We start from the raw sequence: 19398 nt of genomic DNA, 5'->3' as shown, positions 1-19398 counted from the left end.
CACTTCTATTCAGCATTTTACTAGAGGTATTAGCAAGTGCAATAAGGCAAAGAAAATAAATAAGAGCCTAGAGTTGTAAAGAAAAAAATATGAAATATTGCCTTTATCCGAAAACCATGGTCATATACTAAATAATTTACTGAAAAAAAATGTTATTGTATTAATTAGTGAATTTAGCAAGATCACAGGATAAGTCACTATATAAAAATTGTGTTTTTATATGCCAGTCATGAACAATTGGAAATTAAAATTTAAAAAGCAATATGACCTTTGCTCTTTAATGGTTTGATTATGTGTCCAGGTATGTGTGTGTGTGTGTGTGTTGTTTATTTGTTGATTAGTTTATTATTTGTTATCTGTGTTTATGTTATTTGCTTGGGGTTCTCTGAGCTTCTTGAACACTTTCAGGTTTTTGTTTTTTGTGTGTGTCATATTAATTATGGAAAATTCTTTTAAATATTTATTGTGTTCTTTTCCTTCTGGAGTGCTATCCCTATATTTTGGAACATGTGCTTCTGTCCCACATTTCTATTGCCCTATCATCAAGTTCAGATATTCCTTCCTCAGTTATGGGCAGTCTGTTAATAAATCTATCAAAGAAATTCTTCTTTGATATAGTATCTTTTTTAAAAAATTCTTTATTGTTTAAAGTATTACATATGTCTCCTTTTCCCCCATTGACTCCTCCCCAGTCGTTCCCATCCCCCCCTACTGTCTGTGTCCATGTTTTCTGCTTATATGCATGTATACAAGTCCTTTGGTTGATCTCTCATGCCCTTCTCCCCCCTCCCACCCCACTCCCCTCTGCCTTCCCTCTGAGGTTGGATTGTCTCTTTGATATAGTATCTTTTATTTCTACCATTTTTTAAAAATATTCTCCTAAATTCCCTATCACCTCATGTAGATTGTTCACCCTTTTACTATATCCTATACCATGTCAGTCAAAGTTACTTTAAAGTCACTTTCTGACAATTTCAACATCTGGATCATCTTTCTGCTATTTATTCCTTTATCTCTTGACAGTAATTTCCCCCCCACCTTTGCTTTTCGTATATGTCTTGTATTTTTTATTATATGCATAGACATCATACACAGAAGAGGTAAATAATATTTATATCCAAAAACATATTCTTCCTCTTCTGTAAGATAGTTAGTAGGGGTGGTTGAGTTGGTTAGTGGTGGTTGATCTTGTTTTGGGGTTTTGTTAATGCTATAGTCACCTTCAATGCATCATTTCAATTTACTGCAGCAATGGGCTACAGTTTTTTGGGCTTAGTGTGCAGCCTGGGGTTATAGAAAGTTTTTAATTAGTTTTCTTTCTTCACTCTCACCTGTACTACTGAACAAACTCTTAAAAGGATCCTTGAAAGGACTCTCTCTTCATACTGTTTGTCTCTTGCTTTGTTGCTCATTTCTGGGGTGGGGTTAAGGATGTGTTTATTGTCAGTTCTGCTGGATAAGCTCTGTTCTTAAGCATTCTTTGTGTTCTTGGTCCCTGGTTGGTACTTCTCAGTGTTTGTGTCTCAGTCCCCCAAGGCAGCCATATTCTAGCCTGCTATCTATGGGCAGGGCCTTTGGCAAGAAAGAATTTGTAACCACTACACAGTATTAGATCTCTAGTTTGTATTGGTGTAGGATCCTAAACCCTAGTTGAATTCCTGCCCCTCTTCCAGGAACAGATGGATTTTGCTTCTACCCTTCAATCAGAAACAGTGAATCTGTTTTTGGGCTGCACAACAGGTTTTTCTATCCCTCCACAGAGGCAGGTGGGTTTTACTTCCACTCTTCCATCAAAAGCACCTTTCCTGAATTCTGAAGATAGAAAAGTTTCTTACCTTACCCTTGGCTTTTGCTTATACAAGAGAAGGATCCAGGGAAGTGGATCTGGTTTTAGATCTATTACTTGGTGGCAGCCAGACCCAGCTGACCCATCTGTGCTACCACTAGGGGCTTCCTTTGTTACCTGCTCCAACACTCTTTCATGAATACTTAATGGAGGTCTATGGCAAAGAGGTTTACAAATAAGAGGGCCAGAGACTCCTAGTTATACTAAACTGTCATGCTACCTTCACTTGGCCTTAAATTTTTAAAAATTTATTGATTCTTACTAGATTTTATGTTAATAACTTCTTGCCTGTGCTCGGGCAAAAGTGAAATAGTAGTTTGGGTGTTCAGTCTCTTCACAAAGATGTTTATTACTCGATGGAAATTCAGTTTCTTGATTGTCTTGTTACCTTAGTTCTCAGACAGATTCAGGAAAAAATATGATTTTTGTAGATTATTTGGCTTTTTCTCATTGTTAGGTGGTAGCAGTGTTCTCTTGTAGCTTTCTAAATTCTTAAACAGAATCAGAACTTTCATGATTTTGGGATATGTATGTCTGTGTGTGTGTGTGTGTGTGTGTGTGTGTGTGTGTCTTCTAAATGTAAATGTAAAGTATTTCTTAATATAGTTTATCTAGAGGCCCAGTGCATGAAATTCATGCACCGGGGGATGTGTCCCTCAGCCCAGCCTGCACCCTCTCCAATCTGGGACCCCTCTCACAATCCAGGACTGCTGGCTCCCAACTGCTCGCCTGCCTGCCTACCTGATTGTCCCTAACCCCTTCTGCCTGCCAGCCTGATCACCCCCTAACCACTCACCTGCCAGCCTGATGGATGCCTAACTGCTCCCCTGCCAGCCTGTTTGCCCCTAACTTCCCTCCCCTGCAGGCCTGGTCACCCCTAACTCCCATCCCCTGCAGGCCTGGTTTCCCCCCCCGCCCCCAACTGCTCTCCCTTGCAGGCCTGGGTCTCCCCCAACTGGTCTTCCCTGTATGCCCAGTCACCCCCAACTTCCCTCCTCTGCCAGTCTGGTCAACCCTAATTGCCCTCTCCTGCAGTCTTGATTGCCCCCAACTGCCCTTGCAGGCCTGGTCCCTCCTAACTGCCCTCCCCTGCTGGCCTGATCGCCCACAACTGCCCTCCCTTGCAGGCCTGGTCCCTCCCAACTACCCTCTCCTGCTGGCCATTTGTGGTGGCCATCTTGTGTCCACATAGGGGCAGCCATCTTGTGTGTTGGATTGATGGTCAATTTGCATATTACTTTTTTATTAGATAGGATAGAGGCCTGGTACATGGGTGGGGGCCGGCTGGTTTGCCCTGAAGGGTGTCCCGGATAAGGGTGGGGGTTCCCTTGGGGCGTGGGGCAGCCTGAGTGAGGGGCCTGTGGTGGTTTGCAGGCCGGCCACGCCCCCTGGTGACCCAAGTGGAGGCCCTGGTATCTGAGATTTATTTATCTTCTATAATTGAAACTTTGTAGCCTTGAGTGGGGACCAGGGCAGGCCAGGGCGGGTGGAAAGTGTGGCTTCCTCCATCGCTGGGGCAACTCAAGCCTCCTGCTCTCTCCAGCTCCGTGGCTGCCACCATTTTTTGGGATTTATTTATCTTCTATAATTGAAACTTTGTAGCCTTGAGTGGAGTCCAGGGCCGACCAAGGTGTGCGGGAAGCTTGGCTTCCTCCATTGCCGGGGAAACCCAAGTCTCCTGCTCGCTCCGTGGATGCAGCCATTTTAGTTGGGTTAATTTGCATACTCACTCCTGATTGGCTGGTGGGAGTGGCTTGTGGGTGTAGCAGAGGCAGGTCAATTTGCATATTACTCTTTTATTAGATAGGAAGTTAAACCTTTTCAATGCCTAATTATTAGAAAAAGGTTAGCAACTAGTTCCATTTTTTGTGGTTCGGAATGATTTCCTTGGAGGTATGTTTCCTTCTGAAGTAGCTAGTTCCTTAGACTTCTTTCATTATTTCATTGGCTTATTAAGGTGACTTTTACTTAAGAAGTGAATTTAATATTCTTGGTTTTTAATTTCTCCTATATCAAGAAATTGATAAGTAGAATGAATAGCCCAATTTCTTAAACATTTGCTTGAGCAACTTATAATCATTGCAATAATTATCCTTCATGCCACTCAAATATTCCAAAGGAATATAACTCCTTTCAGGAAATTGCACTGCTACTCTAAAGAAGTTATTGATTTAGATAACTTGACTGAATATATTTATTTAAAAAATACTTTCTAAATTGTTTACATTTTTATTTAGAGTTTTGGAGGCTGGAAAAGCAAATGTTATTTTACCAAAAAGTTCACCAACTGGAATAACTCATGTGATTGCCAGTAATGCAAGAATCAAGGCTGAGCAAGAAAAAGATAACTTTAAGGGTCCATTTTATCCAATTCAATATCTAGGGGATTTTCTGTTAGAGGTAAGTAAAATAAATAGTAGATATTTTTTAAAGCTTCTTTAAAAAATAAAATAATGATATAGTAATACACAGTAAAATTATGTTCTGAATTTTGAAAATATAATGAGTAAAAGTAATTAAAATGACATTTTAAGGCAATTGCTCTTAGTTATTTAAGTATTCAAGAATACTTTTGATAATTCCAACAGAAATTTGCTTATTCAATTTAAAATTGTCTTAGACTTTCTACTTTTGTTTTCAAGTGCTTTAATGATGTTTACTACAAAATAATTTTAAGTGTTTTAATGTAGGTATAAATAAAATAACTGGACTATAGTATCATATGTGAATTTTGGGGTTATTTTTTACCATTTGGGAAAAAAGGGAGCTACTTCTAAGGATTTAAAAATATTTTTCTGTTGTATTCTTCTACCTCGTCTCCCCGTACAAATACTACTCCTTAAGTAGTTGAAATGGGAACAACTCTAGAAGAAACCCTCTGGAATTAAACAAAGAAGAATCTTAAAGAGGGATCATTTAAGATAGAAGAGAAACCTCAGTATGTCTAAACACTGAAACTTGATCTTCCAGGAAAAACTGGCTCCTCCTTCAGTGTTTCTCACCTCAATAGATACCATAAGTGTTTAATAATTTATGTTAGAGACCTGGGAATCACCCTAAAACCTTTCTTTCCCTTATTCCCCAGTTATCAATTACCAAGTCTTATTGATTTTATTTCAAATACCTCTTCAAGCAAGCTATGTTTCTTCTTTTATACTGTTACTAGTGTCCTGGTGCATGGATTCGTGCACATTGAAAGGAAATTAACTAGAAGAAATACTTTACTAGAAGTACCAGTTAATAATGGCAAATTTTGTAATCAAAGAAAACACGATAATTTCAAGAGAAACATCAAAAGTGCTTTATTCAAAGTAATGTCCATCGCTAGTACACATTTCCCCCATCTTTCAGGTAATTTTTGGATACCATCCCAATAGACCTTTTCTTGTTTTGAGGCAAACCTTTCAGAGACCCAATTTTCTACTTCTTCATACATTTTGAAGTGCTGCTCAGAAAGTACTTGTGCCATGGATTGAAACAAGTGGTAATCTAAAGGAGCAAGGTCTGGTGAATATAGCGGGTGGGTTAATACTTCCCAGGCAAGATCTTTTAACGTGTCTTTAACTGGTTTTGAAGTGTGTGATGGTGCATTATCATGAAGCAAAATTACTTTGGTGTGCCACATTCTGGTCATTTCACGATCAAAGCATGGTTCAAATTGATTATTTGTTGTTGGTAGCAATCACTATTAACAGTTTCACCTGGTTTTAGAAGCTCATAATATACCACACCTTCCTGATCCCACCAAATGCAGAGCATTGTCTTCTTTCCAAAACAGTTTGGTCTTGCAGTCGATGTTGATGGTTGACCTGGATCAACCCATGATTTTGTGCATTTGGGATTCTCAAAATAAATCCACTTTTCATCGCCAGTCACAATTCAATGCAAAAAAGACTCTTTCGTGCCGTTGAAGCAACATTTTACTGATGACTTTTCGGTTTTCCATTTGTCTTTCGTTCAGTTGATGTGGCACCCATTTTCCTTCCTTTAAAATCTTTCCCATTGCTTGTAAACAATCAGAAATTGTTTTCTGAGGACCGTTTAATCTTTCTGCAAGTTGTTTTTGAGTTTGACATGCATCTTCATCCAATAATGCTTGTAATTGTTGGTTTTCAAACTTTTTCGGTTGACCTGGATGTTCTATGTCTTTCACATTGAAATAATCACTTTTAAAGTGTTTAAACCAGCGTTTACAAGTATCTTGAGATGGAGCATGTTCACCATAAGCTTCCTGAAGTACACAATAACTTTTTCTTCAAGATAAAGGAATGAATTAAAACTTCCCACAAATGCTCTTTTTTTTGCACAAAATTCGACATTTTTAAGTGTAAAAGTATCTATGTTAACACATTCAGCAAATTTGACATACGAACTTTTGAAGCTTGCTGTCAGTACCACAGAATAGCATACATATCAAATCGCATATATATCAATATATGTGTAACTCCATCTATTGAAAACAATCCGAATTATTAACTGGTACACCTAGTAATATTGCTATTTGCCCTTTCTCTATAATAGAAGTGTCAACCAAATTCATGATCGACAATGACAGATTGAAACACGCGTGTGCTATTGGCACCAGCAAGAGCTTTATATGTATTGTGCACATGCGAGTCAACTTAGCCTTTCTATATATACTAGGGGCTCAGTGCACGAATCCATGTACCTCGAAAGGAACTGGGCCACAAAGCTGCGGTGGGCACAGGGGCAGGTCTCAGCCCATCCTCTGCACCCCCACCCACCCCCTCCTGCTGCAGCCCTCCTCCTCTGTCCCATCTGCCTGCAGCCTTGCTCCTGCCGTCACTGCTCCCATGCACTGATGGCGGCACTCCCCGCTCGTACCCGCTGATGGCACAGAGAGATTGGGGCCAGCGCCAGCAACGGGTGTGAGCGGTGGCTCCAGTGCTGGCAGTGGGTGTGAGCATGGCCATCACTGGCAACGGGTGCGAGAGGTGGCTGTCGGCTCTGATACGCCCCTCAGGAGCAAGGGGAGGTGGTGAAGCCCTGAAGGGTGATAGGAGCTGGCAGCTGCCGCTCGCACCCGCTGACAGCTCCAAGTGATTGGGGCCAGCACCCAGCACCATCAGCAGGTGCAAGTAGTGGCTCCAGCACTGGCAGTGGGTGCGAGTGGGGCTGGTGCCGGCAGCAGGTGTGAGTGCCGGGCAGGACAATGGTACGCGGGAGCAAAGTATTTTCAGTAACCACCAGAGGCTCGCCCCGATGACAGTGACTGGCATTCTGCCTTGGTCTGGCACCCGGGCTCACTTGCTCCACTATTCTGCCATGGCCGATACCCGCCATGTTCCACGCTCTGCCCCCTGCTGCCAATGGCTGCCATGTTCCATGCACACCCCTGGTGGTCAGCGCACATCATAACAACCGGTTGTTTGGCTGTTCAGTTCTTTTGTCGTTTTGTCTATTTGCATATTAGCCTTTTATTATATAGGATATAGAATAAACTTGCTTAATTAGACCTGCTTTCTGATTTAGCTAAACTTTTTCCAGTGAAGCACCCAAACTTCTCTTTTAGGTAATTGTCAGCAACAGCAGTAAATATCAACACTAAGCAGATTATTATTGTAGATCACACAGGGAGAACAAAGGGTAAAATATTTAACTGTAGCAGTGTTTGACTATATTCTGCGCAGTGAGAAAACCTGAAGTCGTTTTCAAGTTCCTCTATTTCTTCTTTTCAATCGGGTCAAGATTCTAAACTTTCTAAATCTCCGTTTTCTGGATAATGAAAAGAAAATAGGATTCTACAGAGTCTCCTATCTACCTACTCCAGGACTTCTGTGAGGGTCAAATGAGATGAGGCACATGAAAATGCTTCACAAACATTTGGTTAAACTGTAAAATGTTTTCACCTGGCTATAAAGCAAGTCGTATTCCTGAGGTGAATAAACTCCAAGGAGGCTAGTTGCTAGGGAGAGGAAGCTGGGCGTTGCTACATGACGTCATTATTTGGAGCCCACAGCAACCGTTTCCAGGCTGGGCTGGGCTATGGGCTGCATTTTGCGCCATGGGGTCTCGGCAGTGTTGGCTGCGATTTGGTGGGTGTTGCTCCGGGGTGGTTTCGGGGCCCGTGTCCCACCAAGTCGAGTGTTGGTTTGTCAATGCCAGGTCAGTGGTGCTGTTTCTTTGTAAATGGCCAGTGCACATCATGGCAGCTTCTGCGTTGATTGTCTGCCCCTTGGTGGTCAGTGCGCAACATAGCTACTGGTCAGACGGACGGACACAGCCTTTTATATATATAGATGATATTTAGTTTATCCTCTTTACCCTGTGCTCCTGGAGTCGACTCCTAATTAGTCTTTCTGTTACTTTACTTTTATACTCCTGCTAATTTCCTAATTAATCTTATCTTTCCTTTCTCTAGTCCATGCTACTTCATTCAGAAGGAACAGCCAAAATATTCTTTTTAAAACAATTCTGATCCTGTCACTCTATTTAAACCATCCAATGACCCTACCCGGTCTGGCTCAATGGATAGAGTGTCAGCTTGTGGACCAAAGGGTCCCAGGTTTGATTCTGGTCAAGAGCACGAACCTTGGTTGCAGACTCCTTCCCATCCTGGGCCTTGGTGGGGCTCATCTAGGAGGCAGCATTAGATGTTTCTCTCTTACATCAATGTTTCTATCTTTCCCTCTCTCATCCATTCTCCCTAAAAATCAGTGGAAAGATATCCTCTGGTGAGGATTAACATAAATAAATAAATAAATAAATAAATAAACAAACAAACAAACCAACCAACCATCCAATGGCTTCCCATTGTCTTAGGATAAAGTTCTAAAACTCTACATGGCTTACAAGTTTCCATAGGATTCCTGTCACTCGTACCTTTTGAACTATATCCTGCTTCACTTTTTTCTATGCTTGCTTTACTGTAATAAAACGGTCTTCTCCCAATTTTTTAATAGGCCATGCTATTTTCTAACTTAGTGACTTCTCAAAAGATATATTCTTTGACTGGCAAGGTTTTTCCCATACTCTCTCACTCCCTGTGCTCATCATTCAGGTTTTGGCAATAATATTGCCTGTTCAAAGAATCCTCTTGATCACTGTATTAAGTTAGGTTCACTTAGTATGTGTTCTTATAGATTTATTTTGCTTTATACTATTCATTATGATCATAATTAATTAGTTGCTTGATTACTTAGCTAATATCTATTTCCACATCTAAACTAAAAGTACCATGTCATCAAGGATGATACCTATCTTTTCCATAGTTAGATCTGAATCATCTTGCATAAAGCCTGGCACATGAGTTCTCATTTCATCTTTGTTAACAAACATAACCTTTGAAAAACGTTCGCATCTTCCAAGAGTAGATGAAATATTAATTACTAGAGGCCCGATACATGATATTTGTGCAAGAGTAAGCCTTCGCAGCCATGGCGGCTGCCTGAATCCCTCCCTCGCAGCTGTGGTGGCTGGCTCGATCCTACAGCTGCAGCCCCGGCTTCGTCCCGAAGATCGTCCGCAAGGACGTCCAGCCTAATTAGCATATTACACTTTTATTATTATAGATCTTTCCCTACTGAATAGCAGCATTGTAGAGTGGAAATTTGACTTGAGGTCAAGGGATGGACCTGCTTGAACTACAAATAATCTCATTGCCCTTGAAAGTGATTGGGTTAGGAATGGCCATATGAACCAGTTCTGATCCATGGAACATGAAAAGAGGTATAGAAGAGTTTCTAGGAAGTTTATTCTTCATTCTGAAAAGCGAGTCACCAGCAGCGTGCTCCTACAAGATGTGAAGATGGGAGAATGTAACCTAAATGTTTCCACTAGCACCATTGTTTGACTATGAGGAAAAGTAGCCTAACTATATAGATAGAGAATATAGAGACAGAATTTGGACCCTTGTTGAGATACTTGAGTTGCTGGATTAACCAATCCTGAAACCTTAGTGCTAGACCATATTGCCATTCTGTGAGGTAGTACATTTCCATGTTTTTTAGTTTGAGTTGGTTTTATATTGCAGACAGAAGCATCCTGATTTATCTGTCTGAACAGTTTAAAGGTAGAATTAACTGTCAACAAAATGAAAGTCATTCTTAACTGCACAGATTAGTAAAAGTACCTGAATTTTTATTTTCCATGGAAATGATTAAAGTGTAATATGTAGTATGTTTTACCCACAATCTTCTTTGCAGTAATCTGTAAACATTCAGATTCCGATTCCGAGGGAAGCAATAGTTTATCAACTAAAAAAAGTAAATAATTTCTAACTTAGTTTTGTTTTTAGAATACATTGTTTTATAAGTTCTGGCATAGATAGCTAGGAGTTCATTACCATTCAGTCCAAATAGGAAAGGCATTTTTATGATCACTTTTGAGTAGAAAATAGTTAACTTCATTTTGATGTCAAGCTTTTCTTCTACAGCTTTGATTCCACTTCAAGTTGTCCACAACAGAAATTGTTCTTTGTACATTCAGAGTAATTATTTTCTTGATGCTAGGAATAGGAAGGAATAAATGTCTTCATTTTTCTTAGTTTTTCATTTCACTTTCCTGAATAATTGAAGAAATTTAGTCAACTACTCTCAGGTATCATTCCCTGTAGGATTGTAGCCTGCTAAAGGGCCCTCGTGTCCACGTAGGAAGCTTTTACAAGTGAAAGGGAACCAAAGATCACACCGTAGGCCTTACCACACTTTGGCTTATATCATAATTATTCCCTAGGAGGACAGTGATTTTCTATACTCTTTGTGTAAAAATAGTGAATCTCTGAATGCCCTTTCATAAGTACATTTTGGGAATTGTCATGAACTCATCTTTACTTCCAATTTTTTATTCTACTAAACTTGTAGAATTATGTATATGCAAGTATTTTTTAAATTAGTGGTAGGTGGTTTGTGAATCAGTTTGGATATCTTGGCAAGAGAAATATGTTTGAAAAAGAGTTGGGTGAAGCTAATTAGTTATTGCTATTCAGATAAAATCAGAGCTGTGAATTCAGCCATTACTCAGCCTCTTTTCCCCTCGATGTGTGATATTCTTGCAAATGAGAAGTCTTATCAGTAAAAAACTGAAAAATACTGTGAGAGGTAATCTATAATCTGAAAAATTTTGATGTAGATTTGGACAGACTAGATAAAATAGTTTTGTTAATGATTAATTGTAAAAAGTATTGCTACTAGAGCAACAAGGCACTAGTTTTTGTTGAGATACACAGAAATCACTTTATTATTCACAACTTTTGTTATAAAGATTTTTCCCTGAAAGAATTCACTAGGGTTTAATAATCTTTAATTTGGGAGAGTGCATTTTATCTACTTGTTTGGCTGTCAAAGTATTTTGCAGTTACAGATAAAAGTTGAATACCATAAGAAGTGCAGTTATGTTAAAATTATACTTAATTGATTGCCTAAACCATTTTTACATACATACAGAAAGAAATTCAAAATGATGAAGATTCCCAAACCAATTCTATTTGGACTAAACATAGCAATCAAGAAAAAAACAAAGGTTTCAGGAAAGATGTGGGTTTTCTTGAAATGAACGATGCCTTCAGAGAGAACATGTGTAGAATGCAGGTAAAACTTCATTGGCTAAAAAAATGTATATTTCTGGAACTTATAAAATTGTTTGAGAGGTAATATGTGGTAGAAATAACATGGGTATTGGAATCACATTTGATATTTGAACCCAGTGTTTTAAAGTCTATGATTTGAGCATATTAGGATATTACCTTATGTCTCTGTTTTGAGATTCTAATTGAAATAATGCTATATATATAGAAACATAGTTCCTAATACATAGTATAATCTCAACACATGGTAATTACTTAGAACTCCTCTCTATGTTTAATATAACGTGTCTTGTAAAGGATTTTTGTCAGCAATATATATATTCATAATTTATGGTCTAAATTCAAGTATGTTACTGCATATAGAACAAAATTTTTTAAATGACACAAATGAATTCTATTTTGATTAAAATAGAAAACAAAAAACAGGAAGGACTTGGAATTTGAAGCAATGAAAATGTACCTAAAGATAGCATATATACATATATACATATACTAGAGGCCTGATGCACGAAATTCGTGCACTCGGTGGGGCAAGGGGGGTCCCTCAGCCTGGCCTGCGCCCTCTCGCAGTCTGGGAGCCCTTGGGGGATGTCCAGCTGACGCCTTAGGCCCTCTCCAGGGAGTGGGCCTAAGCCATCAGTTGGACATCCTTAGCGCTGACGTGGAGGCAGGAGAGGCTCCTGCTACAGCCGCTGTGCTCGCCAGCTGTGAGCCCGGCTTCTGGCTGAGCGGCGCTCCCCCTGTGGGAGCACACTGACCACCAGGGGACAGCTCCTGCATTAACCTTTTGCACTCGGATGTCGAGTGTGACTCGACACGGTTAGCATTGGTAGAAGCTCGAGAAAAAAGCAAGCGAGTTGCACTTGCTTTTTTCTCGAGCTTCTACCGATGCTAACCATGTCGAGTCACACTCGACATCCGAGTGCAAAATGTTAAGCGTCTGCCCCCTGGCAGTCAGTGCGTGTCATGGTGACCTGTCATTCCGCTGTTTGGTTGATTTGCATATTGGCCTTTTATTATATAGGATATACATATATACATACATATATACATATACATATATATATACACACACACACACACACATTATATATATACATACACACACACACACACACACACACACACACTAGAGGCCCGGTGCACAAAATTCATGCACTGGGGGGGGGGGGTTGTCCCTCAGCCCAGCCTGCACCCTCTCCAATATGGGACCCTTTGATGGATGTTCGACTGCCCTCTCACAATCCAGGACTGTTGGCTCCCAACTGCTCGCCTTCCTGCCTTCCTGATTGCCCCGATCACTCCCTAACCACTCCCCTGCCAGCCTGATTGATGCCTAACTGATCCCCTGCCGGCCTATTTGCCCCTAACTGCCCTCCCCTACAGGCCTGGTCACCCCTAACTGCCCTCCCCTGCAGGCCTCGTCCCCCCCAACTGCTCTTTCCTGCAGGACTGGGTCCCCCCCCAACTGCCATTTCCTGCAGGCCCGGTCACTCCCAACTTCCCTCCTCTGCTAGCCTGGTCACTCCTAACTGCCCTCCCCTGCAAGCTTGATCACTCCCAACTGCCCTCCCTTGCAGGCCTGGTCCCTGCCAATTGCCTTCCCCTGCTTTCCTGATCGCCCACAACTGCCCTCCCTTGCAGGCCTGATCCCTCCAACTACCCTCCCCTGCTGGCCATCTTTTGGCAGCCATGTTGTGTCCACATGGGGGCAGCAATCTTGTGTGTTGGAGTGATGGTCAATTTGCATATCACTCTATTATTAGATAGGATAGAGGCCTGGAGTACGGGTAGGGGCTGGCTGGTTTTCCCTGAAGGGTGTCCCGGATCAGGGTGGGGGTTCCCTTGGGGCGTGGGGCGGCCTGTGGGAGGGGCCTGTGGTGGTTTGCAGGCTGGCCATGCCCTCCCGGCGACCCAAGCGGAGGCCCTGGTATCTGGGATTTATTTATCTTCAATAATTGAAATTTTGTAGCCTGGAGTGGAGCCAAGCCTCCTGCTCACTCTGTGGCCGGCAGCCATTTTTGTTGGGATTTATTTATCTTCTATAATTGAAACTTTGTAACCTTGAGTGGAGACCTGGGCCTGCCAGGTTGTGCGGAAAGCTTGACTTCCTCCATCACCGGGGCAACTCAAGCCTCCTGCTCTCTGCAGCTCCATGGCCGCAGCCATTTTTGTTTGGATTTATTTACCTTCTACAATTGAAACTTTGTAGCCTTGAGTGGAGGCCTGGGCCTGCCAGGGTGTGCGGAAAGCTTGGCTTCCTCCATGGCCGGGGATACCCAAGCCTCCTGCTCGCTCCGTGGCCACAGCCATCTTGGTTGGGTTAATTTGCATACTCGCTCCTGATTGGCTGGTGGGAGTGGCTTGTGGGTGTAGCGGAGGTATGGTCAATTTGCATATTATCTAAGAAAAGCGTAACATGCAAATCGATTGAATGGCGGAACAACCAGTCGCAGGAGGGAGCCGTGCTTCTTCCGTGGGAGGTGGGCCCGCCTTTGCCTCTCCCGGCATGTGCTTGGCCGCGGAGGTTGCAGGCCAGCCCTCCTTTCCCCTAGAGGCCCCAGCCGTTGCGCGCGCGCTGCCAAGAGGCCCTCAACAGGGCCAGGGCGGAATGCTTGCCTTGTCGCCACAACGACGAATCAAGCATTCTGCCACTTTTGTCACTCTGCTCGCTCTCAGCGGCTTCCCCCCCAGGACTGAGGGGACTGGGTGGTGCCATCTTTGTGATGGGGTGATGGTTAATTTGTATATTACCCGTTTATTAGATAGGATATGTCTCAAGAATTTTCAAATAGTAGCAACAACCAAAAAAAGGCATGATTAGGTCAATTTCATACTGTTTTATAAAACAGACTCTTGAGTTGATTTGCCAAATCATTAATTAGCCTAGTAATTATTATTACTTAGTATAAACTAAAATATTTTTAAATGTGACTAGGAGGAATAGAAAAATTATTTTTACTGTACCTATTTAAAATTTTATAAAGAGAATTCTAGGAACAATTTGAAACTTCATAAACTAAATAGTACCTTACAAAATTATATATGGAGAAATTAGGTAAAACTTTCTAAGAGCTTAAAATGTTCTTGCAATTCTTTATGAATTTTCCAAAGTATAATTAATATTTATGTGAGTTAGAAGACTACTACTTTCTATGATTAACTACATGTACATGTCTTAATAAGAGGCTTTTTGAGTTTTTTAAATATTTTTATTGATTTTAGAGGAAGGAAGGAAGAGGGATAGAGAGAGAAATATCGATCAGTTGGCTCCTGCACACCCCTACTGAGGGCTGAGCCCTCACCCCAGGCATGTTCCCCTGATGGGGAATCAAACAATGACTACCTGGGTCCATGCTCAACCACTGAGCAATGCTAGCCAGCACTAAAATAAATTTCTTAATATAATAAAAACACAATATAGTTTGTGATTCACCTTATTCTGTTTAATGTTATTATACGTATGTTCTTTAAAATGATTTTCTCAAGATGTTTCATTTTATGTGCCTAATAATGGCAAGATTCTATTTGATCTACAGCCTAAATTGTTTTTACAAACATTTGGAAAAATAAAATAATAAAGATAATCATATTCTGCTTTGACTGACAAATAGGAAAAAAGTACAGAGATTCCCAGTAAGATTAAGTTAATAAAATGCAAGTACCTAATTAAATGTGTATGTAAACACAATATAAGCCTTTATAAACTAAAAATATACATTTTTCTACTTCATCTTAGTATAACTATGCTGTAATATAATTCACAAGACTCTTTAATAATTCACAAGTCTCTTTAATCTCATATGTATGTTTTACAAAACCTACTTTTTACTTTTTAAATTGTTTTTATTTTGAGTGTATGTTTATTAAAGCTGGGGATAATGAAACAAGGAACAGGAGAGAACCTAGGCAGGGCTTCTCTGGCTTAGGGAATAGTCAGAGAAAAGGGGGCCTTGGAGACAGGATCAGGGCGTTAGCCGGGGACAAGCTGCTGCTGCTTATTGCTCCCCTGGTTGCAAGTCTCATGGGGACCCTTAGAGTATAAGATATGCATGCCTGAGAGGCAAGTCATGGGCATGCTCTCTGGAGGGAGAGGACACCAAAACCTATCTTCTTGAGTGGGTTTTTTGGTTGTGACTTACTTTGGTTGTATTGAGGTCATGGTTAATCAATAGTAACTAAAATATTTTTATAAATACGCAGAAAAAAATGCAAAATAATGATGAAGATGTTCTTGTTAGTTCTATTTTCACTGACCATCACAAAAAAGAAAAATTCAGAGAGTCCAGTAAAGATTTGAAATTTATTAAAGCAAGAAATGCCTTAGGAAGGCACACATACAGAAATCAGGTAAGATCTTTCAAATTAAAAATAATTGCTATTTTACAGCTGTTTTCTAAATTTGCCAGATATGTTATTTATGAAATTGTTTTTAATTATATGTACAAAAGTTTTTATAAAGCATTTATGTACAGTTTTTAAAAGAATGTAAAGTTCATGGCATTTATAATCTTCTGTGACTTGCTCTTTTGCTGGATTTCTTTTTGTTGGTATTTGATTAATTGATTGGTTTTTGCAATTATGAACATTTCTGCCATGAGCAATATGAACATTTTCTTCCATGTCTCTTGGTGTGTACATGTTTAAGAGTTTCTCTAGCTTAGGATATATTCCTAGGAGTAGAATTCCTATGTTGGGAATAAGGACTGCATGTTCAGTTGTACTCAGCAATACCCAACTGTTTTCCAAAATATGTTACTTATGGTATACCCTCTTCAACACTGGATGAGTTTTCCTGTTGTGTATATCTATATATATATAATTACTAATTTTAAAATGTATTATATTGTTATAAGTCAGACTCATCTTAAATTTACTTAGATAAACATATTCATGTTAAGATTTGTTTAATTGTTGTCTAAATACGTGTAGAAGGGAATTAAGAAAAAGGATGAAGACATTCAAAGGAGTTATACTCGGAGGAAAAAAGCCAAAAAAGAAAAAGAGAGAGATTTCAGGAAGGATGTCCAACATGATAAAATTACAAGTACCTTAAGAGAGCACACATACAGAGATCAGGTAAAACTTTGTAAGCTAAGCTAAACAGTTTTCATTGTTTTTGGCTCTTCCCTAGTTTAATGAAGACATATATAGTCTTGATTTTTATGATTGCTTGCTGTGTTAAATATTAACCTGTGCATCTTATGGGAAAATCCTTCTTGAGTTAATCTGGTGTGATATACATAATGTTATGGTTAACTTTGGTTCACAATGGAAGTATTTTTACATATACACACAAAGAAATTTGAGTTAATAATCAGGATAGTCAAATACACAATTTTAGCCTCTTTTTTCAGAACAGTTGTTTTGCCTGAATGTAACAAAAAAGAAAAAGAAACAAATGTTCTGAAAAAAGAGGAAAAAATTGTTAAAATGAAAAGTACCTTAAGACTACATGTGTATGTAGTTTGGGTAAAACATTCTGGTCTAAAGTTTAGTTTATATTGTTCTCTTTTCTAGTATAATATAGACCATTTTAATAAGATAGCTTGTCTTTAAAATGGGATCCTTCTTGAGTTAATTTTTCTAGATTATAACTTTATTTTACAATTGGAGGCCCGATGCATGAAATTCATGCAAGAGTAGGCCTTCCTTCTCTCCGGCTGCCAGCAGGCATCCAGGACCCAGGCTTCACTTGCAGCCCTGGCTTCATCTGGAAGGTCGTCCGGAAGGATGTCTGGTCTAATTAGCATATTATGCTTTTATTGTAGATTTAAATTTGTATACATATATTCAGGAGGTTCTTCAGAGAATGATAAAGGTAAATAAATAATGGATCATATCTTGCGTGAGCATGGCAATAAAGAAACACAAGAGAGGTTCTAGGAAAGATTTAGGACAAGCTAAAATGAAAAATACCTTAAGAAAATACATATGTAAATATGAGGTAAAACTTTCCAAATCGAACTGTTTGCTTTTTAAAAACTTTTTTTTCATTGTATAATCCTATATAATAAAGAGCTAATATGCAAATGGTCATCACGCCCTTACTCCGTAAAGGCTCAGACACTCAACACTGGGGAGAGAGAAATGGGGACCAGCCAGGTACAAATGAGCTTCGAGAAAGGAATGGGGGCCAGCCAGGCTGCAGCCCAGGAGAGGGACAAGCCACCCATCCCGCGGTCCCGGGCTCCAGCGGCTGTGCCTATGCCTGCTGCCCGGGAGAGGGACAAGCTGTCCGCCCCATGGTCCCGGGCGCCTGTGGCTGGCCCAGGCAAAGCTGGTCCAGGTCCTGGGTGCCTGTGGCCAGCCAGAAGAAGGGAAGCCCGGGTCCTGGGTGCCTGTGACTGGCCGAAGGAGGGAATCCTGGGTCCCAGGTGCGGGGCGAGGCAGAGGGGTTAGGAGGATCAGGCAGGCAAGCAAGCAGGCAAGTGGTTAGGAGCCAGCAGTCCCAGGTTGCGAGAGGCAGTCGGATATCCCCCGAGGGGTCCAGGATTGGAGAGGATGCAGACTGGGCTGAGGGGACCCCTCCCTCCCGTGCATGAATTTCGTGCACTGGGCCTCTAGTCTTATGTATGCAGAAAGAAAGGAAAATTTCTGTTTTTGCTGATCATGCCAAAGAATCAGTCTTTATATAAGACTAGAGGCCCGGTGCACGAAATTTGTGCACAGGAGGGGGGGTCCCCTCAGCCCGGCCTGCACCCTCTCCAATCCTGGACTCCTCGGGGGATGTCCGACTGCCGGATCGGGCCTAAACCAGCAGTTGGACATCCCTCTCACAATCCAGGACCACTGGCTCCTAACTGCCCCCCTGCCAGCCTGATCACCCCAAGCACCTCTGCCTGCCAGCCGGATCACCCGTAACTGCCTCCCCTGCCAGTCTGGTTGTCCCCAACTGCCCACCTCTGCTGGCCTGGTTGCCCCTCACTGCCCCCCTGTCGGCCTGGTTGCCCCCAACTCCCCCGCCTGCCTGGTCACCCCCAACTGACCCCCTTGCCGGTTTGGTCGCCCCCAACTGCCCCCCCCCCCCCCCCCCCCGCTGGCCTGGTTGCCCCTCACTGCCCCTCCTGCCATCCTGGTTGCTGTCAACTGACCCCCCTGCCAGCCTAGTCGCCCCATGCAGCCTGCTGTTCAGTCATTTGGTCGTCCCTCACTAACCCCCCTGCCGGCCTTGTCACCCCATGCAGCCTGCTTTTGGGTCGTTATGAGGGCGTCCAATTTGCATATTACCCTTTAATTAGTATGGATGATCGGAAGGATACTTGCTGTGGTTAACACTGTATGGATGTGCTCTTGTATTGTCCATTGTGATACTAATCACTTGTGTTGACACTATCTATAGTACACTGTCTAACGTACTTTTCCATGTATGCAGAAAGAAAGGAAGATTTCTGTTTTTGCTGATCATGCCAAAGAATCAGAATCCAAGGATATCAGGACAAATGTGGATATTGTTGAAATAAAAAATGCCTTAAGGAAGCACATATATAGAGCTCAGGTAGAACTTGGCATGCTAAAGATTTTGTATCGTTTCTTGTTCTTCTCTAGCATAACCAAAACGATAATAATAATTATAATAATAAAAATAGTAAGTGGCTCCTTATTATGTTTAATGTTTCTTAAAATACTTTTCTTAATTCTTTAACTTGTTGTGACCATTAAGTATTTGGCCACTTAGTAAATATGTTGAATTCTCTGCTAATACCTCCATGATTACAGATAAATTATATGTAACAGGGTTTGCTGCCTTTCCCATAGCAACCGCTGTTCACCTTGCCCAGGCCTTCACCTAGAGCAGTGGTTCTCAACCTTCCTAATGCCGTGACCCTTTAATACAGTTCCTCATGTTGTGGTAACCCCCATCCATAAAATTATTTTCGTTGCTACTTCATAACTGTTATTTTGCTACTGTTAATGAATCGTAATGTAAATATCTGTGTTTTATAGTGAGGACAGTGGACCTCTTCAGATCTTCAAAGTAAATATGAATTTGCCTTTTAAGTTATTT

General features: G+C 41.1%; 1 protein-coding gene across 4 annotated transcripts in view; it reads left to right on the top strand.

The window, feature by feature from the left end:
• The window catches only part of SLF1 (SMC5-SMC6 complex localization factor 1), a 78212-nt gene that overhangs the window by 16824 nt on the left and 41990 nt on the right, over positions 1 to 19398 (top strand). For 3 of the 4 annotated variants that reach the window (XR_013815114.1, XR_013815115.1, XM_079798976.1), the window contains exons 5-9: positions 4084 to 4246; positions 11251 to 11394; positions 15594 to 15740; positions 16323 to 16469; positions 18766 to 18888. Coding sequence is in view for 1 of the 4 variants with exons in the window: in XM_079798976.1 (XP_079655102.1) it covers positions 4084 to 4246; positions 11251 to 11394; positions 15594 to 15740; positions 16323 to 16469; positions 18766 to 18888 (724 nt within the window). In the remaining 3 variants the exon portion in view is untranslated. The remainder of the gene's footprint in view (positions 1 to 4083; positions 4247 to 11250; positions 11395 to 15593; positions 15741 to 16322; positions 16470 to 18765; positions 18889 to 19398) is intronic. The other variant, XR_013815116.1, reaches the window with a different exon arrangement.

Source organism: Cnephaeus nilssonii, assembly GCF_951640355.1.
Source record: "Cnephaeus nilssonii genome assembly, chromosome: 2".
Classification (NCBI taxonomy): domain Eukaryota; kingdom Metazoa; phylum Chordata; class Mammalia; order Chiroptera; family Vespertilionidae; genus Cnephaeus; species Cnephaeus nilssonii.
Note: the sequence above shows the minus strand (reverse complement) of the source record. Positions and strands in the feature narration are given on the sequence as shown.